The sequence below is a fragment of the Cupressus sempervirens genome, chromosome 2 (genome assembly GCF_028749045.1).
Source record: "Cupressus sempervirens isolate cs-2001-9-10 chromosome 2, ASM2874904v1, whole genome shotgun sequence".
Classification (NCBI taxonomy): Eukaryota; Viridiplantae; Streptophyta; class Pinopsida; order Cupressales; family Cupressaceae; genus Cupressus; species Cupressus sempervirens.
In genome coordinates this window covers 141,107,524-141,134,281 of record NC_143119.1, presented here as the reverse complement: position 1 = coordinate 141,134,281, position 26,758 = coordinate 141,107,524, and the positions used below count along the sequence as shown (strand labels likewise).

The 26,758-nt window shown below is 36.7% G+C and overlaps 1 protein-coding gene across 4 annotated transcripts in view; it reads right to left on the bottom strand.

Annotated features, from left to right (window-relative positions):
* Positions 1-26,758, bottom strand: part of SUVR5 (histone-lysine N-methyltransferase SUVR5) — a 140,425-nt gene that overhangs the window by 66,362 nt on the left and 47,305 nt on the right. For all 4 annotated transcript variants that reach the window (XR_016359816.1, XM_089812950.1, XM_089812952.1 and 1 more), the window contains one exon: positions 15,287-15,397. Coding sequence is in view for 3 of the 4 variants with exons in the window: in XM_089812950.1 (XP_089669076.1) it covers positions 15,287-15,397 (111 nt within the window). In the remaining variant the exon portion in view is untranslated. The remainder of the gene's footprint in view (positions 1-15,286; positions 15,398-26,758) is intronic.

Here is a 26,758-nt window from a genome sequence, read left to right as displayed (position 1 = left end):
TGTTTGAAGCTGAAGTATGTTTTCCAACCTTCTCAACTAAAGTTAACCTATATGTAGCACCTCTAGGATCTTATGATATCATTATCCAAATCAATTGGCTTACAAGGATAGAGTAAATGTAGATTGTCTTGAAAAAATGGCAGAATGCTTCGATGACAATAGAAACCTTGTGGTTATTCAAGGGGTACCATATGAAGTTAAAATTTGCCAAATATCAGCTATGCAACTTAAGAGGTGTAGAAGGAAGGAGTGTGAGCTTTATGCAGTAAAAATAGAAGATATGAATGAGATCTAAGAAAGGGTTTATCAAGATGATTTCACTTTAGATGGGAAAATCAGAGAGGGGAAAAAGGGAATCATTTGTAGAAAGGTACCTGTTAACCAAAATTCCCTCCTGCCAGAGAATCAAATTTAAATGATAGCCTGATCAACGGTCACCTAGGGTTTTCAAAATTCAAATATTTGAAGGCTTTCATGAAATAATTTAACATTGGCTATGTCTTTTATCCTAAGTCTCACGGCCTTATTTCATGTGTGCCTTTAAAACATTTCAAGTTGCGACCGTGCGATCACCCTTTGGTTTCACTCAGTCGCGGTGGGTTAAGTGTTAATTGGAGTTCAAGTGGCGAAGGCGCGATTGCATTGTATTCGCATTGTCGCAGAGTTAATTGGCTCAACCAAGGTTCAAGCCCCGACGATGCAATTGTACTGGGTTCACTCAGTCGCAAGGTTAAATTGACATACTATGGTTTAGATCGCAACAGTGCGATAAGGGCAAAATCTTCAATGTTTCAAGGATGCATTTCGCACCAGTAGATTTTTTAGATCTATGGCCAAGTGCGCTATTGCAGCATGTTAAGAGAAAGCTACAGTTAGAGTTGTGATTAAGCGACTTCTTTGTTTCACTTGGTCGCAAGGTTAGGAGGTAAACCTCGGGTCACAATGGCGACAGTCTGAATGCATCAGGATATCGACATTCGCAAGGTCGTGGCAGTTAATAAAAGGTTTCAAGGGCAAGCTGTGAAGCAGCGACAGTCGGTCATGGTTTCACAAGCAATATCTGTATGAAGAAAGGTAGTGGCGAAACTGCGATCACGGGCGGTCAAAGTAGGAAGACTTTGCACGGTGGCAGGATGGTAAAAGATGATTGGTCCACGTGGCAAGTCCTGATGGTTTGAACTCCAAGTTGACCAATGACATAGCTGATTTAGCAAGTTGATGATAAAGAAAGCAGCTCTTTGATGATAGATCCGATCTTTTCAATATTCTACAATCACTTCCATCGATCCCCAAGTCTGATAATTGCAAAAGAACACTCCATCACTGCCTATTGATCCATCTACTCAGTCAAAAGTTAAATGGTCGTTGTTCCTAACCTCTCAGAGCTTTGTTTGGTATACAAGTGAATTTCTAGCATCCAGTTTTGCACCATGATTAGATATTTTCCAAATTTTCAATAATGGTTGGATGTAGTGGTTGTGAAGTGGTTCTCAGTCAGAAATATCTAGTTATGCTTAAGCTATAAAAGCACATTTGGTAGCCCCTTAGAAGGGTCTAGTCAGATTCCTCTCTCGTTTCTTTGGCATTTTTTCATGCGCATTATAAATTCCCTTTGCCTTTGAGCTATTCATGATATTCTACCTTATCTCTTTTAGCCATTGATGTATTGTGCGAGACCTATTTGTCTTTCTTCAATGTTTTGTGGCTATCTGCAATTTGCATGATTGTATCTCTTTTGACCTGTGAATGATATATAAGTGAATTTTCTTCTTTCCTTGTGTTATTCATGTTGGTTGTCTAATTTACATATGATTGTAGGTTTTAAGCAAGTCTGAATTTGTATATCTTTGATATCATAACAGTTCAAGTGTGCATATATGGGCAGAGGTAGGATTGAACACCCTATTTTGGTGCATCACCTCCTTAGAATAGATTAGGTAGTTGCGTTCATGTATTCCTTCTCCCTTTTCTTCTTTAAATATAGTTTAGGTGCATCCTAATAGAAAAGGAAGCCGGCCTTCTCCAGAGACTCAACCCCATAGTTCAAGTCCCACAACTTAGAGGTTGTTTCCATGTTTCACAAGGTTGTTCTTAGGTGAAAACTTTGGACAAGGGTGCAAGCTTTTGTGACAATAGTTTTTGGTATGCCTAGTGGGGCAATACTCAGAAGATTTCAAGTTCACTGGTGTCAAAGAAGGAAAGTTCCAATACGTACTGAGACGATAGTTTTGTTCTCAATATTTTCAGGCCTTCAAGAGGCTCATATCCAAGCACTTGGCGACTCTACTCCATTCCACATCTGGTTTCCAGACCAAGTTGTTGTGATTCATGCCCAAAGCTGAAACTAGGGCGTCTTCTAGAGGTAAGTTCCAATACCAGGAGCTTCCATTTTCTAATCCAAGAAGAAAGGCTAGGGTATCTCTATCACCAGTTAGGAGTGCAACAGTAACACATACCCCTATAAGGATCCATCTCCACTCCTCCTGTTGTTAGATCTCAGCCTAAAATACCATCTGCTCATATCAATAAATCACTTGCTTATATGGCTAGAGCCCATGTTTTTGCTACCTTTAATGGTGGAAGTCCTCTCCTATTAGCCCAAAGACATGATATACCAGTATCAGCTCTCAAAAGTATACCTGAGTTTACTAGTGAAACCTCCATCTCCCCCTTAGAACACATCCAAGAAGTTGCAAATGTTTGTAATATACACGGAATATCTGAGGATGATGTTGTTGTTAGGCTTTTGGCTTCATCCTTGAAGGAGAAAGCACTACAATGGTATAGAGACTTGTCTCATAACTCTATTGTTGACTGGGATGGGTTAGGAGCAGCCCTATGCAAGCATTTTGAGGACAAAAGTGATCACCTATCACTTTTAGAATAGCTGACAACTATCACGAGGGCACCCCATGAATGTATGACTAATTTTAATTATAAATTTCAAAAGACATGGGACAGAATATCTACTGCAGTAAAACCTTCTCCTGGTAATGCATTCTTGTATTACCTCAGAGCCTTCAATAGTGATATTGCCACTCTACAATCTATGGGAGAGGACACTCTACCAAATGCTTATGAGGTTGCAATAAGAGCAGAAAATATCTTGATACAAGGAGGGAAGTTAGCTCCAAGGCCCCCAATGACTTTCTTCCCTAACATCCCCAATAATCAACCTATTGTATCCCCTATTCATACTTCCTCTACAAGTCAACCTTTTGTTGTGGTCCCAATAGCCTCCACATCCTCTAATTGAGTTGATAGGATTGAGGCCATGGTGCAGACACTAATGCAAAATGTGGATAAGAGTATGCAGAATCAAGAAAAGAAGATGGAGGACAACAATGTAGTAGTGCAAAAAATGGGCAATGAGTTGGTGACTATGAACAATAAACAAGCTCAAAATAATAAGCCTTCCCAACTCTAGTATCAAGGTCCCATACATAATAGACCTCCAAACAAGAGTCATGTTCCCTACAATTAGAAGACCTATCGACCACCCCTAGACTACAAACACCAACCTAAATAGGGCTTTAGTCCCTCTAAACAATCTTGCCCAAGATCAAGATTTATGCCCTTCTTGTAACTACTCCTATGGATATTGCATGTATCATGCTCAACAACACAATGCTAATCAACCTACTAATACTTTTCAGGGGGGTTGTTCTTTCATGAACCATCAGGTGGAAGAATATTGTAATGTAAACCAAGATTCTTGTGCTTACAATACTAGGAGCAAGAGAAGAGTTGTTGAAGATGTTATCCCTCCTCCTCCCAATTAGGCTTCAACATCAAGCGCAGTGCCTCATGTACAAACAGTTGCCTAGCAACACAGTGCTAATCAACCTATTAATGCTCCTCGGCAGCAAAGACAAAATGATAGCAGAGGAGATGTGAATGACCCTCAGGTTGTTCCATCTCAACTTCCTACACATGCAACTCCCAAGTTTTCTACCAAAGCACCTAATGCATCATTCAATGTGGTAGAGCAGATGAAGAGGACAAATGTGAATATTTCTATGTGGGATGTTGTTGCTACTATACCATCACAAAAGAAGCTACTATAGCAGGAATTGGAGAGCATTGAATCAAAGGATCAACCACCTAGCATGGAGAGTGTCGTAAGTTTGGTATAACCATCAAAAGAGGTAGAAACAAGTAAAAAGGTTAGACCTCCTCCATTTTATGTTTCTCTACTTATAGGAGATAAGCTAGTCCACAATTGCATGATTGATTCAGAGGCTAGTAGTTTAGTAATGCCCAAGTGTGTTGCTGATATCTTAGAAATGAAATATGAACCCATTGTTAAGGATGTATTGCAGTTAGACGGTAGTACTGTCAAAACTGTAGGAATCCTTAGGAATGTTGAAATGGCCCTACATGCATGCTTGGTTGTACTGTAGTTCAAGATATATCAATTATTGAGGTTAAACCACACTTTGCCTTTTGTCTTTTAAGAGATTTCACCACCCAAATAGGTGGTTACATATCCTCTGATTGGTCATACATGTTTTTTTAAAACAAGGTATGGAACCAAAGCTTCAACCAAAGCAGAACCATTAGCCCTCCATCATATTGAGCCCTACACTCCTAATCTCATCAATATGAATTGCGCCATCCTAGAGATAGATGAAACTGATACGGCAAACGAGCCTGCCACTTCTCTAGCAGAGATACCTGATTTCCTCTTAGATGAGTGGGCTAATGCATATCAGTTTGATCCTATATCAGAAACCTTGGAAACAGGCCTTGGTACTTACTGTATATCAGAGAAAGATACTCTCATCCCTAACCTAATGAAGAACAAAGAAGACACAAGTGGGACATGGAGTATGTACTTTGATGAATCAAGAAATAAAAATGGGTCAGGGGCTAGTGTGATGTTGGTTTCTCCTATGCTAGAAAGGTACTACTTCTCATTTCGGCTTCAACTCAATTGTACCAATAATGTGGCCGAGTCTGAGGCATTAATTCAAGGTCTCCTACTTGCTCAAAAAATGGGACTTCAAGTCTTAAGTGTATATGGAGATAGCGAGCTGGTGCTTAATCAAGTGAGGAATCAAAATATCACCAAGAATGGTTTGCTCAAGTCTTATAAATATAGAGCATGGGATTTGCTTGAAAGTTTCAATGCATTTAATATTCAAAGCATCCCTAGAAAAGGAAATAGACACGCCAACAGACTTGCAACAGTGGGTGCATCTTATGATGTCCCTAGGAGCCTTGAAGAGGAGAAGAGAGAGAAGATTAAAGTGGTGGTTAGACCTGTTGTCCCTGATAATAATATTAATTGGCAGGTCTTTGAATCTGATGCACAAATTGTAAGTTTCTTGTAGAATGAAGCAAAGTTCTCAGACGGAAATCAGTCAAGATTGCATGACCAATATGGTGATCAAATCATCAACCTCAGCTCCAATAAGTTGCCTAAGGGTCTTATTACCTTAGAAAGTGTCTTCTATCCTGAAGACCAAGCAAGGGATAGAGGCATGAACCTTGCTATAAACAAAGATGATCATATGCCAGTTGTGGTTGCTGATGGAAGGACACTAAACATGGGGAAGGTATGTTTTGAAACTGAGCAAGAAAGTTTTGTTCATCCATGTCAAGAATTTAATGATGTATTTGCTTGGAAATATGATGATTTAAAGGGTTTTGATCCAAGTCTGTTTCAACATACCATAGATTTAGTTGATGATGTTAAACCTATTAGGAAAAAGCAAAGACCAATGAATCCCAAGATTGAGCCATTAATGAGAAAAGAGCTATCCAAATTGATTGAAGCCAATATCATTTTCCTTATCAAACATTCCTCTTGGGTAGCAAACCTTGTCCCTGTTAGGAAGAACATTGGAGAAATCAGACCATGTGTAGACTTCAGGGATCTTAACTGAGCCTTCCTTAAGGATCATCACCCTCTCCCTTCCATGGAACAGATATTGTCTAAGGTTAGTGGTTTAGAGAGATTCTCTTTCTTGGACGGATTCTCAGGTTATAACCAAGTGTTACTCAAAAAGGCTGACAAATATAAGACTACTTTCACCACCAAATGGGGCACCTATGCCTATAGTAAAATGCCTTTTTGACTAACAAATGCAGGTGCCGAATTTCAAAAGGCAATGGAGATGGCCTTCAAGAACATGACTGAAAGGTTTGTGTTGGTCTACCTTGATGATATCACAATGTATTCAAAAAACGTAGCAGATCATTTTGGCCATCTTGGAAAAGTATTTATACGATGTACAGACTATGGAGTATCTTTGAATCCAAGCACGTGTGTCTTTGCCACTAATCAGGTGAAATTGTTAGGACACATTGTATCCAAGGAAGGTCTAACCAATGATCCAGAGAGAACAAAGGCAATACTTGTTCTCTCCCTTCCTAGTCATAAGAAAGGTCTGCAAAGTTTTCTTGGTAGAATAAATTTTGTAAGGAGATTTATTCCTAATTTAGCTACTATGGTGAAACCTCTTACAGCTATGCTTAAAAAGAATATGGTCTTTTCATGGACCAAGGAAGGGAAAGAAAGTTTTGAAGAGATCAAAGCAGCCATAGCCTCAGCCCCTACTCTCATCAATCTGGATTTTGATAGGGATTTCATTCTTTACACCTTAGGAGGTGAGTCGAGTATTTCTGCTGTTTTGACTCAATTAAATGATAGGAATGAAGAACAGCCTATTGCTTTTTTTAGTGAAGGGCTGAAGGAGTATGACGACAAATATATTTATGTGGAGAAGCAAGCTCTTGCAATCATAAGATCTTTGAAGAAATTCAGACATCTTCTATCCCACAATAAGATCCACTTATTGGTCCCTCATGCAAGTGTTAAAAATTTCTTGTTGAGCAAAGATATTAGTGAGAAAAGAGCAGGTTGGATCACTAAGGTGATGGAGTATGATGTGGACATCCAGATCACCACGTTGGTAAGAGGGAAGGGACTGTGCAAGCTCCATAGAGACCCATACGTAAAGCTCGAATCAGATGAAGAAGTTGCCTTGGTGTTGATAGAATAGAAGGAGGCGAGAGATGACAGTCCAAGGAGTTGGATAGACGACATGATGACCTTCTTATCAGGAACTGGATATCCTCAAGGATTGGATAGGGCAAAAAGAACAGTTCAGATTGCAGTCCATTCCTTATACCATAGTTGATTGTATTCTGTTTAGGAAGGACTTCAATGGAGCTTTGTTAAGGTGTATTGGAGCAAATCAAGCACAGAGAATGATTAAGGAGATTCATGATGATCCTGATGGTGGCTACTTTTTAGCAAGAACAACTACTATGAAGATAATGAGAGCAGGATATTACTGGCTATCCTTATTCCATGATTGCCATAGGTATGTCAAAAAATGTGAAAAATCTGCTTTCTTTTCAGGTAAGCAAAGGCTTGCAGCCCTTCCACTTCATCCTATTCAAGTGGATCAGCCTTTTGCCCAATGGGGATTAGATTTTATTAGTCCTATTAATCCTCCTTCTAGCTCTAGTCATAAAAGGATTCTAGCTGCTACAAATTACTTTACTAGGTGGACAGAGGCAATTGCATTAAAAGATGCTACTGAGAATTCAGTTGTTGAATTCTTAGATGGACTTGTTACAAGGTTTGGTGCCCCTTCCACCATAATTTCAGACAATGCAAAATCATTTGTAGGAGCTCAGATTTGTGCATGGGCAATTGATCGTGGCATACACCTGAGCACTTTTTCCAATCACTACCCCCAAGGTAATGGCTTGGCTGAGTCATCCAACAAGAATTTGATTAGGATAATGAAAAGAACTATTGAAGATGATCAAAGGCATTAGCATAAGAAATTGAGAACTGCCCTTTGGGTTGAAGAAATAACACCTAAAAGGGCTATTGGAAACTCACCTTTCATGTTGGTGTATGGCAGGGAAGCAAGGCTTCCTATCCCATTGGAGTTTTCATCCCTAGAATTAGCCCATTAATTGGAACTAATTGAAAATGATGCTATGACAGTAAGGATAGCAGAATTGATGGAGTTGGAGGAGAAGAGACATCAAGCAATACAAACCTTGGAAACACATCAGCAACAGGTGAAGAAAAGCTTTGATAAGAAGGCTAGGTTCAGAATTTTCAGAGAGGGTGATCTCATGCTAAAGTGGGATGCAGATAGGGAGAAGGCAGGAAGACATTCAAAATTTGATGCACTGTGGAGTGGCCTCTACTTGATCATCAGTTGCAAGCAAGCCAATGCTTTCCAGTTAAGCAGGCCTAATGGTGAAGTCTTGTCTATTCCAGTCAATGGAATATATCTCAAGCCCTATTTCTGATAAGAATGAATGTTTCATGTACATAGTTAGAATAGATTGCTTTATGTTTGTTCCTGTTTTCCAAGATGTGTCGAGCACATGTTTTGTTGCAGAGAGTTTTGGTTCCAATTTTGCAAGGTCACCGAGGTAGAAGGGCATGTTTTATGGCTCAGAATGTGGCGAAGGCAATGAAGTGGATATGTTCTCAAATTCACAGACTCTATAGCCCAATGGATCTTCAATGAGTCATTGGTCTTATGCCAAGCAGGCTTGCATCCCCTCTAAGTCGTCGGAAATGTTAACCAAAAATGTTGTCCCACCAAAAAATAAAATTTAAATGATAGGCTGCTCAACAATCACCTAGGGTTTTCAAAATTCAAATATTTGAAGGCTTTCATGAAATAATTTAACATTGGCTATGTCTTTTATCCTAAGTCTCATGGCCTTATTTCATGTGTGCCTTTGAAATATTTCAAGTTGTGACCGTGCAATCACCCTTTGGTTTTGCTCAATCGTGGTGGGTTAAGTGTTAACTGGAGTTCAAGTGACAAAGGCGCGATTGCATTGTGTTCACATTTGGCTCAACCAAGGTTCAGGCCCCGACAGCGTGATTGCACTATGTTCGCTCAGTCACAAGGTTAAATTGAAATACTATGGTTTAGATCGCGACAATGCACTAAGGGCAAAATCTTCAATGTTTCAAGGATGCATTTCGTACCGTTAGATCTTTTAGATCTATGGCCAAGCGCACTATCACAGCATGTTAAGAGAAAGCTATGGTTAAAGTTGCAATCAAGCGACTTCTTTGTTTCGCTTGGTCAAATGGTTAGGAGGTAAACCTCGGGTCACAACAACAACGATGCGAACGCGGTCAAGATCTCAGTCTTTGCAAGGTCACGACAGTTAATAAAAGGTGTCAAAGGCAGGCTGCGAAGCAACGACAGTTAGTTGGTCGCAATTTCGCAAGCAATATCTGTTAATGAATAAAGGTAGTGGCGAAACTGCAATCGCAGGTAACCAAAGCAAGAAGACTTCACAGAGTGCCAAAATGGTAAAAGATGATTGGTCCACGTGGCAAGGCCTTATGGTTTGACTCCAAGTTGACCAATGACACAGCTGATTGGGCAAGTTGATGACAAAGGAAGCAGCTCTTGGATAATAGATCTGATCTTTTCGATCTTCTACAACCACTTTCATCAATCCTCAGGTTTGATAAATGTAAAATAACACTCCACTACCGCCTATTGATCCATCCACTCAATCAGAAGTTAAATAGTCGTTGTTCCTAACCTCTCAGAGCTTTGTTTGGTGTACAAGTGAATTTCTAGCATCCAGTTTTTTACCATGATTGGATATTTTCCATATTTGCAATAATGATTGGATGTAGTGGTTGTGAAGTGGTTCTCAGTCAGAAATATCTAGTTATGCTTAAGCTATAAAAGCACATTTGGTAGCCCTTCTAAGGGTCTGGTCAGATTCCTCTCTCTTTTCTTCGGCATTTTTGCATGCGCATTATAAATTCCCTTTGCCTCTGAGCTATTCATGATATTCTACCTTATCTCTTTTAGCCATTAATGTATTGTGCAAGACCTATTTGCCTTTCTTCAATGTTTTGTGGCTATTTGCAATTTGCATGATTGTATCTCCTTTGACCTATGAATGATATATAAGTGAATTTTCTTCTTTCCTTGTGTTATTCATGTTGGTTGTCTGATCTACATGTGATTGTAAGTTTTAAGCAAGTCTGAATCTATATATGTTTGATATTATAACAGTTCAAGTGTGCATATATGGGCAGAGGTAGGATTGAACACCCTATTTTGGTGCATCACCTTCTTAGAATAGATTAGGTAGTTGCTTTCATTATTCCTTCTCCCTTTTCTTCTTCAAATATAGTTTAGGTGCATCTTGATGGCAAAGGAAGCCGACCTTCTCTGGAGACTCAACCTCATAGTTCAAGTCCCACAGCTTGGAGGTTGTTTCCATGTTTCACAAGGTTGTCCTTAGGTAAAAACTTTGGACAAGGGTGCAAGCTTTTGTGACAATAGTTTTTGGCACGCCCAGTGGGACAATACTCAAAAGATTTCAAGTTCACTGGTGTCAAAGAAGGAAAATTTCAATACGTGCTAAGAAGATAGTGTTGTTCTCAGTATTTTCAAGCCTTCAAGAGGTTCATGTTTCACAAGGTTGTCCTTAGGTAAAAACTTTGGACAAGGGTGCAAGCTTTTGTGACAATACTACCCTTAGGAGTTTTCAAGATGTATTCACAGAGAGTGACCTAGATTACTTTCTTCTAGGGTATTTGATTTTACCATAGATTTGATATCTGGAGCGGAACCCATATCCAAAGCACCTTATAGAATGACTACCATAGAATTGATTGAATTGCAAGTACAATTGCATATATTATTAGATAAGAAAACTCATCTACCCTAGTATCTCTCCTTGGGGAGCCCCAATATTGTTTGTTAAAAAGGATGGAACCATGAGGTTGTGTACAAATTATAGAATTTTTAACAAAGTCACCATCAAGAACAATATCCTCTTCCCCGAATTGATGATCTATTTGATCAAATGAGAGGAGCACCCATGTTTTCAAAGATAGACCTTAGGTCAAGTTATCACCAACTCGGAAATAGAGAATAAGATATTCATAAAACAACTTTTAGAACTCATTATGGGCATTATGAATTTACAATTTTGCCTTTAGGATTGACCGATGCCCCTACAGCATTTATGAACCTTATGAATAGCGTATTCCAAGATTGTCTAGACAAATTTGTATTGGTATTCATTGATGATATTCTTGTCTATTCTCGCAATGAGGAAGAGCATCAGAAGCATCTAGAAATAGTCCTTTAGAGGCTACATGATAATTAGCATCAATTTTAAATAAGGAAAATAATAGTTTTTTAATGATGTTGATTATTATTATTTTTTATAGTTAATTAGCCAAAGCCTAGATAGATTATTATAATTAGTTATTATTATGTAAAAAGCTCAAGTAGACTCGAGCCCAAGACCTCCCACAAGAGAGGCGCACAACTTACCATTGTGTTATAGGCTTTTGCCTAATGATGGTGATTATTATTGGTTGTAAATCAAGTTGAAGATAAAAGATGTTGATTATTATTATTTTTTATAGTTAATATGCCAAAGCCTAGATTAATTATTATTAATTAGTTATTATTATGTAAAAAGCTCGAGTGACCTCCCAGAAGATAGGTGCACAAGTTACCATTGTGTTATAGGCTTTTGCCTAATGATGGTGATTATTATTGGTTGTAAATCAATTTGAAGATAACAGATGAGACTTCAATTTGCATTACGCAATTACATTTTGTTACTGGAAATTTAAAATAGCAAGTTTGTGATGATTTTCTAAAATTTCACAATATTTGTAAGTGGTGGTTTGCCTTGCAAGTTAAAAAAAATGATGAGGTGGCAACTACATCCTCAATTAATGAGACCGTGCCAAATGTCCTAGTAGAACTTTATCATAGTATCTAGATTCATTAAATTTATCAGAAGAGAGAAAAGGATAAAGAAAAGAATATTCTCAAAGATAGCTTAAGTAAATACAAGTGGCCTCATCTTGTTGGATCATTAAAATGGTAGCTTTGTCTGTAAGATTTCTTCTTCCACAAGCTTCTACCTAACCTCTCTTCTCATTGATCCACAAAATATAAAAACAAATTCATTAGCCTATTTGTTGGTGCATCTTATCAAGCGGTTATGCCTATTCTATTTTCTTATTGGCCCATGAAATCAATGTAGTTTTCCAATTGGCCCACATGGTGGTGCTCAATTCTAATTGGGTGGGCATTATATTTGTAGCTATGGTTATGGAAACCCTAATTGGGGCTTATGTGGAACAATCTTGGCCCTCTTCCAAATTAATCTTGGTCATTCCTTGTGATTGAGCCCCCTATATAAATGCATGCTTATATTATTTGTAAATGGAGTTATGTTGGAGAATTGTTATCAAAGTACTATCAAATTTGTTCTCCATTCATTGTTGGTCTTCATGGTCAATGTATATGATCAATTTGGAAATTTGCATGGTACTTAGCATCTCTCACTTGAGTAGGATTTCATTTCATGTTGTTTAGAAGTGGTTTAGTTGGATGAAAGAGATTGTGGATGTTTACTTGCTTGACTCGAACAAATCCGAGCCAATAACCTCTTGCTGATTCTAATTGTGCCTTGTGTGGTTAGTGGATGATTGAAAGCACTTAACTTTCTTATATATTTAATCAATAATTTGCATCCATTTGATGGGATTGAAGAGGAGATATTGATTTGAAAAAGCATTCAAGTGTTCCTTAGAAGCTTGCACTAGGTAGGTGGAGTTGTTGATTTAAGCTGCATCTAGTAGAGTCCAAGTCCATCCATGCTTTCATTCATAGTTAGAAGTAGAAGTTTAAGTGGAAGTGGAAGTTAGGAAAGTCAAACTATATTTTCATTGCACATTGTGTAGCTAAACCTTTAGGAGTGCAAGCAATTGATATCCATTGAATGAATAGTAAGTCCCTTCGTAATCCCAGCAAATCACATTATTTCACTAGGCAAGTATCCACATATGAAGGAACCTTGAAGTCATTTCATGATCTTACTTTGCAAGCTTGCCATGAGAGATGAACTTAAACCAAGAGAGGATTGAGTGTTTAAAGTTTCATTCCGAAACATTGAGTATTTGATTTTGCATGTAGTACTGGAACAAAACTTACATCAACACTTCCTCAATGAATTGAATTTGATTTAGTGATTAATATTTTCAATTTATGTTTTAATTTCATCAACAATTTTGCTTCTTTTTCAGGTGGCACTATCTTCATGAAGTCAATTGATGCTTCAAAATATGTAAAAAATATCACATATCTGTGTGAGGCTTTAGAGGAAGTCTTACTTGAGGTGGTTGTGGAGAATGTGATTCAAGTGGTGACAATAATGAAGCAAATTATGTTGCTGATGGTAGCCTTCTTACAGAGAGGCACACGATAGCATTTTGAACTCCATGTCTTGCCCATTTCCTTGACCTCAAAACTTCCATGGATCAGAGCATGGGTGGAGAAGGCCAAAAACATTTATAAATTCATATACAATCACACATGGGTTCTTAACCTTATGAGGCAATACACAAGGCTGATGGAGCTAGCTTGTCTTAGAATAACTAGATTTGCTACTAATTTCGTCACATTACAATCCCTGATTCGGTCAAAGGTTGTTTTGAGGCATATGTCTATTGATGAGGACTGGACTTCCTCATCCTATGCTACAACTATTGAAAGGATTGGTGTGGTGAATTGCAATTTCGATGAGCCACACTTTTGGGCACTTTATGCAGAGATTGTGAAGATTAAAGTTTAATTGTACTTTAACATTATGTTTTAATTTCTATTCATATTTTTCTTTTATTTTCCTAATTTAGCTCACACTTAATTGCATTAGGTTAATGTTCACATTATTTGCACTTCACTGAGCTCTTGGCAGTTCTCCTACAAGTTGTTTATGGATAAAAGCCTCCAATGAGCTATATATATGAGGGCATGGAAAGGGCCAAGGAGGAGGGCATGGAAAGGGCCAAGGAGGCCATTAGAGTTGTCTATGAGGGAGTTGAGGCTAAGTATCAACACATTTGGAAGATCATTGATGGGAGATTGCACCAACACCTCACATGCACCTCCATGCAGCTGGTTATTTTTACTCAATCCAGCATTTCAATACGACCCTGATTTCAAGGCAGATGAGGAGGTTCCTAACAGACTCTATACAATGATAGAGTGGATATCACTTGGAAAAACCAAATATATAGTGCACAAGATAGGGGCCTTTGCTAATGCACAAGGAGATCAATTTTCTTGTCAAATGTGTAAAGATAGACGGCATTGCAGCCGGGTAAAAATATATTTATGGGCATTATTTAAGTTCAAAAATGTAATAAAATTTTCCACTTTTTATAGTGTTATTAAATGTTGAAACTCAAAACTTAGAATTGGAAATGGGACTGATCTTTTTCTTTCTCTCATCTCTGATAGATGGTGGCAAAAGTTTTGATCCTAAAGAACCTACCCTTCAAAGGATTGGCATCCGCATGTTGATCCAACCATGCAGTGCTTCGGGTTGTCAGCGCAATTAAAGTATGTTTGAGCATATACACTCTAAGAGGTGCAATAGACTCTCAATGAAGAGGTTGAAGGATCTAGTTTGTATTCATTTCAACCTTAACTTAGACACAAACAGGTTTCCAACCATGACTCCATCCCGATCATGCTAGAGCAGTTCAATCTAGAATCGAAATGGATGACTAGGCTACAAACCCTATCTTTAGTGACAAGGACCTTAAGTGGGTTAACCAGGCAGATAGAGAGGTTGAGGTTGTCACAATGACAGAGAAGGATGAGCATGAGAAAACACGTGTAGTTGATGTTGTGAGAGTGGCATGGAAGCACAGGCAGAGATTATGGTTGTTCCATTATCCAGGACCCCCATCAGACACCTTCATAATAGCAAATGCAGGCTCCTCTAAGCCACTGACTTGTAATTTTTTTTTTGATATTTGTTTGGAACATTTGATGTCATGCACTTCAGACTCCATGAGTTTTGTATACATTTGACAGCATTTATATATCTAAGTGTTTTATTTCCTTTAGCTACAGTTTGTGTTTGTATCTGTGTATACTATTGTATGTGCATCAAATTAGCTTCTATTTCATGATGTTGTTGTGTCCAAAAGGTTTATTTTATAAAGGGTGTATGAAGCAAGTTTTAAATCCTTAAAAATTTCAAAAATTCAAAAATTCTTCACTTTCCCAAGTCTGCACCGAATCTGAACATTTTTACAGGGTCCTGGGTCTTGAGTAGTCACCCTGGCCAAGTCAACGCCAAGTCTAAGTCTCAAAACTATGGTATGTTGACAGTATCAAGATTGGGAATCTGTAATTGGAGAATTCTGAATGTGAACAGGTGAATACAAAATGGGAGAGAAAAATCAGAACTAACTTGAACTCCAGATAAATACCTTGGTAAGCATCTCAATGGATTCTGTATTATGTGCATTCTCACATTGTTGCTTCCACAAGTCAAATGAATTTTTCATCCACACGGGCTGGATGAACACTTCCAATATCATCTGCAACAATAAAGATACATCATTATATATGGAAGTATGTAATACAACAGCGACAATAGAGATAAATCATTACATATGGAAAAGCGTAATATAACAGCAACAATAAAGACACACCATCATATATAGAAGGGTGTAATGTATTAATCTTCCCTGTATTTTATACCAAAGACTCGGAAACTAACACAATTATTCAAGTGCTAGAACTTACAGCCAATATAGTTGAAATTTTAACTTAACAACCACAATATACATCAATTTGCACAAATAACCTTCAGATTGTGTTAATCTTCTATCACCTTGTTTAGTGAGTCTATTTAGCTGTATAGATACTTTAAGCATTCCCTCACTGATCATACCCTTAACTTATAGCCGAGTCCCATTGACCTCACTTGGTCACTCAGGGAGATCAATTTAATTTCAATTCCAATTTTCCAATGAAACAATCTTATGAAAGCTTCTATGAAAAATGAAACCAAACTAAATCTTCCAAAGAATTAATATAATAGAGCAAAACGGCTTTACTTCAGGAACACTATACAGAAATTAGCACATTTGAAAAAAAAGGTACTGGATTGGAATCAGTGGACTAAGCAAGCAGTACAAAAGAATAACTGAAATCAGTGCTGGATAAATAAATAAAATTGCATATACATGCCTTAAAACTGGTGCAAATCATTCTTATGAACGATGAGCAAAGAAATAAAGTAGTTAGAGCATCAAACTTATTTCGAAGTAGAAAAAAGAAGAAAGCCACCAGCATCACAAAGGGGACTTAATGACTCACTTGAAGATGGTCCCAACCGAACCATCCCCTCTCTGGCTTCTTGGTTCATTCTTTTTACCCCATTGTCATAAACAACATCTTAAGAGTTTTAATTATATAAAGGATGGTCATTGTCATTTTGCCTGGCAGTGTCTTGAACTTTGCACAAGTGGGTAGACAAAATCATATTTTCTTCATTTCTAGGAATTCCTTACTTTCTTCAAGTCTTGCTTTATTTCTTAATTGTTTTCCGAGAACAGGTTTACAAATTTCATTGGTCCTAAGCTTTTGAGTCCTTTCCAACCCCTCTTTTTCTCGGAAGCAGTTTGAGGCTAAAAAAACCTTTTCACCTCATAAAAGTAACACATGAATAAAAATTGTAAATATTATGCATAGAGTTACCTATAAAGCAGTACTCACATCAGCATGCCAAACAAATGTAATGACCATGGAGTGCAGAATTACAGCTGCTTTAAAGATCATGTGATATGCAGAAACATTAAAAAAAATGTAATACATACAAATATGAAGATAAAAAAATCAAACAATATTTTTTTAGGAATATGAAGATGAATAAACATTAAGAACATAAGTGTATAGTGCAAATCATCAAAGTCAAAATAGGCATACCCCACAGCCATAAAGTGAATGGGGAACCTGCACAGGGTGGACTAGAACCCTAGCAAAATTAGGCAACAAAATACAACATGGTCCATAGGTAACTTTAATAAGTTGTCAAAGGGGTTCTTATAGTCAAACAACGGGTTTTCCCTTAAATGTCATGAAATATAGGAAGGTGTGTCATTTCGACTTAAATGAGATATAAATAGCTTTTGAAATATAGAGGCAATCATTTATGGACCTAATATTAGAATTATATCTTATGACCCGCTTTTTTCCCTAACATTGTTGGATGTACGACATGCCCATTCAAAAGAACCCTTGAAGAATAGAGTTTTACAATATTGGTTTGGCACAGCATGTCATGATTTTGGGATAACAAACACAAGCAGCTAATAGGTGTATTAGGTTATTAAATATAATTTGAATGAAAACTATTAATATCCTACAGTTAATGTCAGTTAGAGCCAAATGGTAAGTTCAGCTTCTTAGTGACCTGCATTTTACAAAGTGATATTTAAAATAGTTTTATGACCTTGTTATCTATCATCAATCATTTATTTTTGAAGAAGTCTGTTAACAGGAGTCGGAATTTTTGACTGAATATGCAATATGATTTTCTGCTAAAATGAGGTTGTGATTTTCCCGAAAAGGAAAAACTACAAAAAAAAATTGCCAAAAACTGCAGAAAGAAATACACATGAAATTTTGCAAATGAAAACCCAAGAATTTGTTGGAAAACAATTGCCACAAACCTTTGTATCAAACCGCACTACATCCTTTTGATGAATGTTTTTCCATGAATATGAAATAGCATTCTCCAAACCCAAAGTTTTACAGACCCTAGTTATGATATCATATTATGGAAAGTAATAGCATAGAGAATAATTACCAAGACATTCAATATTAATAGTCAAGCAAAAGCCTCCTCAAATAAGAGTTACAAACAATTTATCTGTAACCAAGAAGATTGACAACTATGGAAAACTAAAAACTAAAGGAATGAAGAATATTCCAAAGCCTATCCTTACAACTTTATTCACCATTATAACTTAATAGTACAATATTATTTTGATACCCGAACAACATTACAAAACTCATTTGAAAAGAAAGCTTTGGGGTTGAGATGGTAACTCATTGCATGAATGGTGGCTAGGCATAGTTGATTGATCTGCCTCTAATCAAAAATTGTCCCAATTGGCATCATTTTTTTTAATCTCCCTTGTAAGATTTTTGGATGGCTTTCGGATGGCCTTGTCTATTGTCTCATAAACATAAGCCATCGGGTTTCTCTCCTTGTCCACCAAGCACAAAAACCTGACTAAAGGCTAAAACTTTAAAAATTCACACTTATAAATGGGATTGTTATGAAAAAAAAGTAAGTTAAATAACTAGAAAAATACACAAGTGGTTTTTGAAAATTGAACTTCGACAAAGATTCTCAAGGTAACCTAGGTTTGATTGGGATGGATTTTGATTTACATAATCCATTTAGTAATTTATCAGAGATGGCTATCTTTTGTTAGGTTGTAGAATCAACAACAAGAATGAATGCATAGTGGTTGTTGCCAGTATTTCATTGACCAATACAAAGCTTTGTAGGAAGCTTGTGGTGCAGGGAGACTCCATGAATGTTACCTATGATCTATAGAATGAGTACTATCTGAATTTGTAACTTATTTGTCTTCTCAATAAGGCGATCACCAGAGGTATTTGATTGAACTTCCCTTTTTATGTTAGAAATACCCAATGTAGTGGATAGGAATGGTCTAGAGGTCTTAAATCAAAATGACAACCACAATGATTGGTAAATCTTTTGATGCCTTCCTACAATGATTAAAACCTTTGTCTAGGTTGATGTGGTGTGTTGCATAGTATGGGATATTAATCAAGTTCTCTAAGCTTGACATGTGAGAAGGGTTCCTAATGAGCAACGCACTTTGCTTTTTCTCCATGCATTTGTCAAGGGTTGTATGGTATTTATGCCGATGTTGATTAATCCTTGTAACTCTATGGATACCAACAATGTCTTGGTGTCTGAGTTTGTGAGTGGATGTTAATTTGTTTGTTGTGGCTTGATGAAGATTGAAGACTCCATGAATCCTCAATATCAAGGTTGTCCAATAGTGTAAGAACCCTTGCCAATATTTTTATAAGCTTGCAAGTTTTTCAATTTTTAATGCGCAGATATTTCATAAAACACTTGGTGGACATAATTACAGAGTAGCACAGCATAGGGTTGAATGCATATAAGTCTCCATAATCATTCAGTCATTGCCTAAGGACAAGCAATTTCGGGAAGAGTGGATTGTCATGTCCCATGTTTGAAACCCTAGACCAGCAATGTATATAAATAAGGAGCAGCAAATAATTTATAGCCTTAAAACAAATATTAAATCATGTTGTGCAACCAATTGAGAGGAAAATTTAATTTTAAAATAAATAAATTGGCCATGTTGGAGATATAGCATTAGGAGCTATCTTACTTTCCTAAATTTGAAGTATATAATAATCTATTTTTATTCAAGACAATAAAGGGTTCTCACTTTGAAGGGACAAGACACTTTAGAGACAAGTCATTGAAGAGTCAAGACAATTGAGGGTTGAGACGACAAAGGCTCTTCACTTTGTAATGGCAAGACAATGAGAATGAATCTTTTTATATTCTTCCAAGAGGAATTCATATATACATATGAGCAGACTGATATTCTTCGATGGTCTATATATTTATTATCTAGAGAGCTGCTATTATGAGTGTTGTAAGTTTGGACTAGTGTTTTGTATTGTCCCCTGATAAGTTTAGACATGATTATTACATTTTTAACTTTAATTCTACATTGCATGTCCTAAGATACAATGATTCAAGCTAAGATATTCATAATAAAAGAGTTTTCTAATATTTAATTGGCTTAAATTATCTATATGTAGCATTAATGCCCCCATATCCAACCTTATTATTATTCTAGCTCAAAGACAAAAGGAGTACGTGTTCTCCAAGGTGCCTAGAGACCAACTACACTGGGCGCCCTCAAAGTTTACAAATCCAAGTGCTTAGCCTATCTTGGCACTATGCTCGCCAAGTTCACATGGTCGTTGATCCCTACCCTATCAACCATTCTTTGGATTTATACAAGCCCCTCCTTGGAAACATTGTAGCCCCACCCTTCTTCAAGTGCTAAGTAATAATAGATCTGAATATATATAGACATTAATATCTCATGTATCATCTTTGTATTTAAATATATATGTATGTAAATGTGTATATGTATATTCATGGGAGGGAAAAAAATATCTCTGTCAATTTTTAGGTATGCAAGTTTGTTGGCTCCTTCAAAATCTGGAGCTCTGTGCATCAATGTTGCTGACATTATTGATTCGGATATCCAAAACTTGGAAAGAACAACAGTCATTGCCCAAATTCTTGGCCAACATCACTCTTTGACAAAAATTTTCTCCTAGGTCGACCGACATTGGACCTTTCAAAAATTTGATCTCTTTTTCTTCCCCAAAAAGTTCTTTGAGGTTGTTTTTAATTCTGCGGAGATGCATATGAATGTTATCCAACGTCACTCGTTGTTTGCAGATCAATCTATCTATGTGCAGAAATTGGCACCTAGTTTCAATCCCATAGATGTCGTGCCCTATTAATGTCAATTTGGATCCATTTGCACTATTTACTTTTGGAATTCTGGTCGGAGCAAGTTATGTCTCGAATTGGTGCCGCCCTTGGTCAAGTGATCAAAATTGACATAGGTGAGGGGGGTTCCTATCAATGTGCGCGGATTAAGGTTTTGGCAATCTATCAAATCCCAAAGGATGTCTGGCTGGTCTCATCGTTCAATAGTTGGACCTAGGAACTAGAAACCGTTAAACATAATTTTTTATGTCTCAAATGCCAAGCCGCAAACACTTTGGAGTTTCTTGCCCAATTCTAATGACTTCGCGATGGACTCTGATGAAGCGTGATCCTGTGAAGAATTGGTAAGTCAATTGATCTTGCGATGGTGGATCATCTCCCACCCTTGATCCATTATCATAACCCGTCAATTCTTGCATCCAAGGTTCAATCCCCATTCTCAATGCTCCAGGCTTCTCTTGAGGCTAGGATGGCAATTGTCCCCTCCCATGCCTTTGAATGTGTCGTTTTTGTGGACACTTCTGGCCTCGATACGAGCATGAGTAAGCGAGATTTGTTAGTTCCGCAAACATCCTCACCTCTAACAACGAATAATCCTGCAATGTCTGAATAGGTGGTCAATGTTACTCCAACAATGATGACTCCTGAGCATAGTTACACTACCCTCGGGGATGAGGGACAAGTTTTCGAGACGTCGGGACAAAGGAGCATTAATTTGGGGATGGTGAGGTGATGACTGGGGGATGGCAGGGGTTGTATATACTATACATATGGTACTTAAAATGCTACTTATGAAAAGATGTATTGCAATATAAGATATAAAGATGTAAAAGAGTAAATACTTGAACATTGCATTGAATTGGAACATCAAACATCGAAAATAAATAGTTGAATCAACAAATGGTCAACACCAAGACGTCTCCCATCCTTGACAGAGGTGGCCAAATCCGGTGGCGCTGCAAGGGATGGGGGAACGCGTCTTTCTCCCCCGCATCTCTCTCTCTCTCTCTCTTTAAGAAAACATATATACATATATATAATTCTGATTTTATTATTATTAACTTACATATATATACAACTACATAATATATTACTTATATATATGTTTATACATTTACTATCTTAAGATATATCCTTTTTAATATGATTATATAAATATAACATGGTATATGATGTGAGTGGACACTTTACATAGCCAACATCTTATTCTTTCTTATCTCCCTTTTGGGGAGTAACCATTATATTTTATATTTCCTTTGATGTATTTTTGTAACTCAGATTCAATGCTTCTTCTTCTCTTCTTATATCCACCCTTTCATCATTTAATGGTTGTCAATATATATATTCTTGAGGAGGAACATATAGTCACAACCCCTAGCTGAGATTAATTCTTTCATGGGCGCCGATAATTCTATTTGTTTACTTAATACCATGATCAATCATATGTTATGTCAACATTATTTTATGGTTTACACATAGTGGTAGTTGGTGTTAATATATTGCTGCTTTATAATTAATGTTGATCAATATATCGTTGCTCTAATTAATATATCACTGAATCTGCATATGTGGCTAATGTATAATTTGTTTGACTTTGTACATCACCATGGATCATCAGCGATAGGACTCGTGGCACTTTTGTGTTAGAAGTATTTAGAATGTTCATTGTCAACTCTATGTTCTCCTTGACGACGTTGATGATATAACCAATTTCCATGGCATTCTCATATCAATATTATAATTGCCCCTTAGGATGCGAGTCCATGTAATAATATTATGACTAATATATTAGTAATATATAATTATTAATATCATATTGATTAATACTAATATTATATTATAGATTAATATTATGTTTTACATAAATAAACATAATAAATCAATATTAAAATTTATGATTAATATTATAATAACATTAACAATTAATATTATATTGATTTAAACTATAGGTTATATTATAGATCGATATTAATGATCAATATAATTGGTCATATTGACTAAGATTAGTATGATATAATAAGGAGCTTATGTATTGATTTTTAGACAGACAAATATTTAACCAGAGTATATGCATTACAGATATATTTCTATTATTCATAGATCAATGTGGGCTCATGACATGTTTGGCCAGATTGTAAAGCAGTCTTCTGCTCTTTCATTATACATAAAAGAGATATATTTGTGGCTGGATTTTTCTCCCTCTACTTGGAGGGTTCCCGGAGTAATTTGTTGTATCTTTTGTTCATTTATTTTGTTTTGCTGTTATCTTCATTTTTGCTATGGAACTTCAACATGCCATCAAAGCCAGGCTTATACAAAGAAATAAGATATTTCCATTGTAATGATGTTGGAAGAAACTTGAATCTCCGATTTGGTTTCCCATTTCCTCCATCTTACATTGGTGCCTGTTGGGACCATCTTTTGTCCTTTACTGGATTGATTTTGCATAATAGAAGGAACCTTATTTAATTTTGATAATTTACTTCTGTGTTCTCTGATCTGCATTATATTCTGCTCTGCCCACATTGTAGTCTTGCATTTATACTTGCATTTTATATTAGACTGTGTGCATTCATGTGTGTAACATATCACCATATGTTGCCTACTCATTTGGCCTGATCTTCAATATGCCGAGCACCCGACAATGACTGTTTAAAATATTTTCTGAGTGCTTTCAAATATCATCATATTTTTATAGTGATGTTGCAAATTAAAAGCTGTGATTTTCAATAAGCTGGTGGTTATTGCAGACTATAGTTTGGAAAATGCTTCATAAAGTATAGTAACAACCTTAGCCCAAATAATCTTATGTTTAGATGGGGCCCGGTACTTGTTTCTTACAAGTACAACAAACATTGATATCGAGCTTATTTCATACACTTATTATTAGTTTAATATGTGTCATGAATACCATCTAAGTTTTGCTGCACAGGTGGAAAGTTTATTATTTGAAACAAAGTGTAACATTGGTTATGCTTTGATATGAGGAAATATTTCATGAGCAATACTGAGCCAAATATTTCAAGGGCGCTGGTACCTGCACATAGTTTGATATATGCTGCAAGGTCATCGAGCTTGCTGTGAGAGTGCATATAGTTTATTGAAATCTCTGTGAAGGCATTTGCTGAGTGTACGAACTTGCTGTGAAAAGTATTATGTTGTGCATGTATGAGGAGTTGCTAGAGTTGATGATTCTTTACTGATGTGACAGGCACGGGCGCTATGTAGGGATCAAGAGGGAGTGTAACTGATAGGAAAATCACCTCTGGATGTTGTTTTAATTTGGGATGCCATGATTTCCTGGTATACCAGAAGCAGACTTTTGTGGCACAAAACACTGCAGAACCTGAATACATTGCAACATGTGCAGCAGCTCGAGAAGCAGTGTGACTTCAAAAGCTCCTTGCAGGATTGTTTGGTTAAATATTGGAGCCAATTGTAATTTATTGTGATAATCAAAGTTGTGTGAAGCTCTCTTACATTCTAGTGTGAGAATGTTACACTTTTTGAGAGGAAGTCTTACCATCAATGATCCTTACTATGTGCTATAATGCATATTTCCCATGGATGAAGAGCTATGAGGTAAAAGCCCTTGACAGATGTTTCTCTTTGTTGGTAAACAGCTTTGTCACTACAAAAGTTACATAGTTTGGCCCACTGGAATGTATGTGGCAAACTAAACTATTTCCCAATAGTTGGACAGGTCCTTGATATACAACCTTCCTCTGTGCTTAGAGGGCAGCTCCCTCTTATAACATAATTTGATTTTTTGGGTTTTTGGTGTAGGAGCATCTCCACCATATTATGCTTAGCATATCTTGAGATATAGTAGGAGTCAATTAGGAGTTTTGGATCCACTGGACCATTTATTGTAATAAAAGAACCCAAATTGTAAGACTAGTTGACACAAGATGTGTTTAAAAACCTTGTGGTCAAACTTAGCCGAAGGGGTCTAAAGGTGATAAATTCGATGTTCTAGGGTGTCTTAGGAGTTTTTGGGTCCAAATGATCCAAATTAAAGTCTTAGGAGGTCTTGACGAATAAAGTTGTCAAAAGTTGCAAAAAAAGTGTCGAAGTTGCAACTTTTATCGCAACAAGTGCAAACATGTCAAGCAACTCCTCTAACGCCAATGTAAGTTTGAAAAGGTTAGGGTAGTTTTAGGGAGTCCATTTAGATAAATTTTGTGAAGACACACGTGTAAGTTTGGTGTTTTCATGCAAATTTGGTTGTCATTTCGTACTGTACAATCTACTGGTGATTTACAAGGGATGGATTCTTTCATGGTTTGATAATAGACTGTGATGTGCCTTCATTGCATTTGGTTTGAATTGATTTAGTGAAGTATAACAAGAGATATCCATAATTTTGTGAATGTTGTGTAGAAACCCTCATTTAACAAGGGTTTGGCAAACATGAAGCCCTAACTTGCATTTCCACCATTGCAATTTCATGGCCTTGGGACTAATGCAAGTAGGGATGGTATACATTAAGACTCTAGGACGACAGGGTGATTGGAGTTGTTTTCCTATTTTTGCTGCCAAGCAAGACCCATGTGCTTGGTTGTTGTTGATGCAAACTCGTGCACAGTCAGACTTAGGGGGTGAATAGGTCCAATTTTATGGTGGCTTAGGTGTTGTTAGAGTTATCTAACTCTGTTACATGCACTGGCTTAGTCCTGAGATTCGACTGGTGAAGACTTCCTTTGTAATCTAAACCTAATTAGGCCTATTAAGTCTTGAAACTCTGCGAGTGTTTGGGGGTACAGAATTGGAGTTGGGATCTGAAACTTAAAGGTTTTTTGTATCTCCCAAAATGAAACCTTTGTCACAGAGCTCCAAGACGAGCCTAATCCACTAGACCTAAATATGCAATATTGCTCTTGGACTCAAAAGAACCTTGTGAGATGGTTGGAAGTGTCTTAACTTATATTCTAAGATCCATTGAACCCTACTCCACTCCCTAGGGTCAAGGGTTGGAGTTTGCACAAGCCATATCAAGGATAGAGAATTTGAAAGGTTGTGAATTTGGTGATTGGATCCACTACTCTAGTGTGATCAATTTTGGGGTTCCCCATTCCTAAAGGAGTTAAAGAAACCTAAGGAGAAATAAGAAGTTGCATTGAGGCAGTCTCCATGAGATCAAGGTGTTTTGGTTGGTGACATTTGTGAATTAGTATTGATTCTTCATCAGTTGGGTAGGTTAAGCCCATTAAAGCTTCCACTGCATGCCACTCTGCATCAGTTTTAAAGATAGCAAATACAAAGACTTATAACAATTGTTCTTGATAATGAATATAAAAACTATTAACAAGAACTAAAACTACGAACCATTTGGACTCCATCATCAACACCAATGGACTACGCATGTGACTCTCTAATGAATAAAAATTGATTTTTGTGTCACCAGCATACTTCCATGATACCAAAGACGGGAATTTAATCACATAAACCAGATTCCAAAGGCAGATCCCCTTCATGAACAGAGAACAATTATTGAGGATTGAATATCAAATGTGATACTTTTATATATAATTAATATGCAATCACTATTGATATGTTGGTGATATAACTTACTTCTCATTGGAGATATCCTTCTCCTTGTGCAGAGCTGTCAAAATAGAATGCAAGTGTTTGATAGGATTGTTGCTTGTAATGATATTGTTATTGTGATTTCTGTATTTTCCAAGAGCAGCACGATGAGATTATATATGCCACAAGCGACATGTCTCATGGAGAGACATGTCTCTACACGTAGGGGCATGTTTCTCCATGAGACATGCTTTATTATTAATCAAACACTTAACATAGACATATACATATACATATCCATATCCATAGACATATATGTACATACATACATATATACATACATACATACATATATATCACAACAATAAATATTTAGATGTATATAAAAATTATTTATTTTATAATTATTAATCAAGCTAATGTAAACACATAATTTTTATATACTGTTAAAACCATTTGTTTTCTTTGATCAATTCAATCTGACCGAAGCTATAACATCAACAACAATGAAATATATTATATTCCCATAAGATGAAGATAAGAAATGATGTTTAAGCACCCAATGATAATTGAAAATACCTTAAAAATCAATGTGTTTCAGTAAATGAAGCTATACTACTTCAATGATATGGCTGCTCCCAAAATTCATAAAGTATCAAAAAGTCCTTTTACATGACTTTTTTGAGGCATTTATAGATCACCTCCTCATAACTAACTCTATGTTAGGAACTAAAAAAATTTAGAGTGCATTAGTTACAAACGTGTTTTTAAAACTATTTAAAACTAACTTATACAAGATTGATCCTAAAAT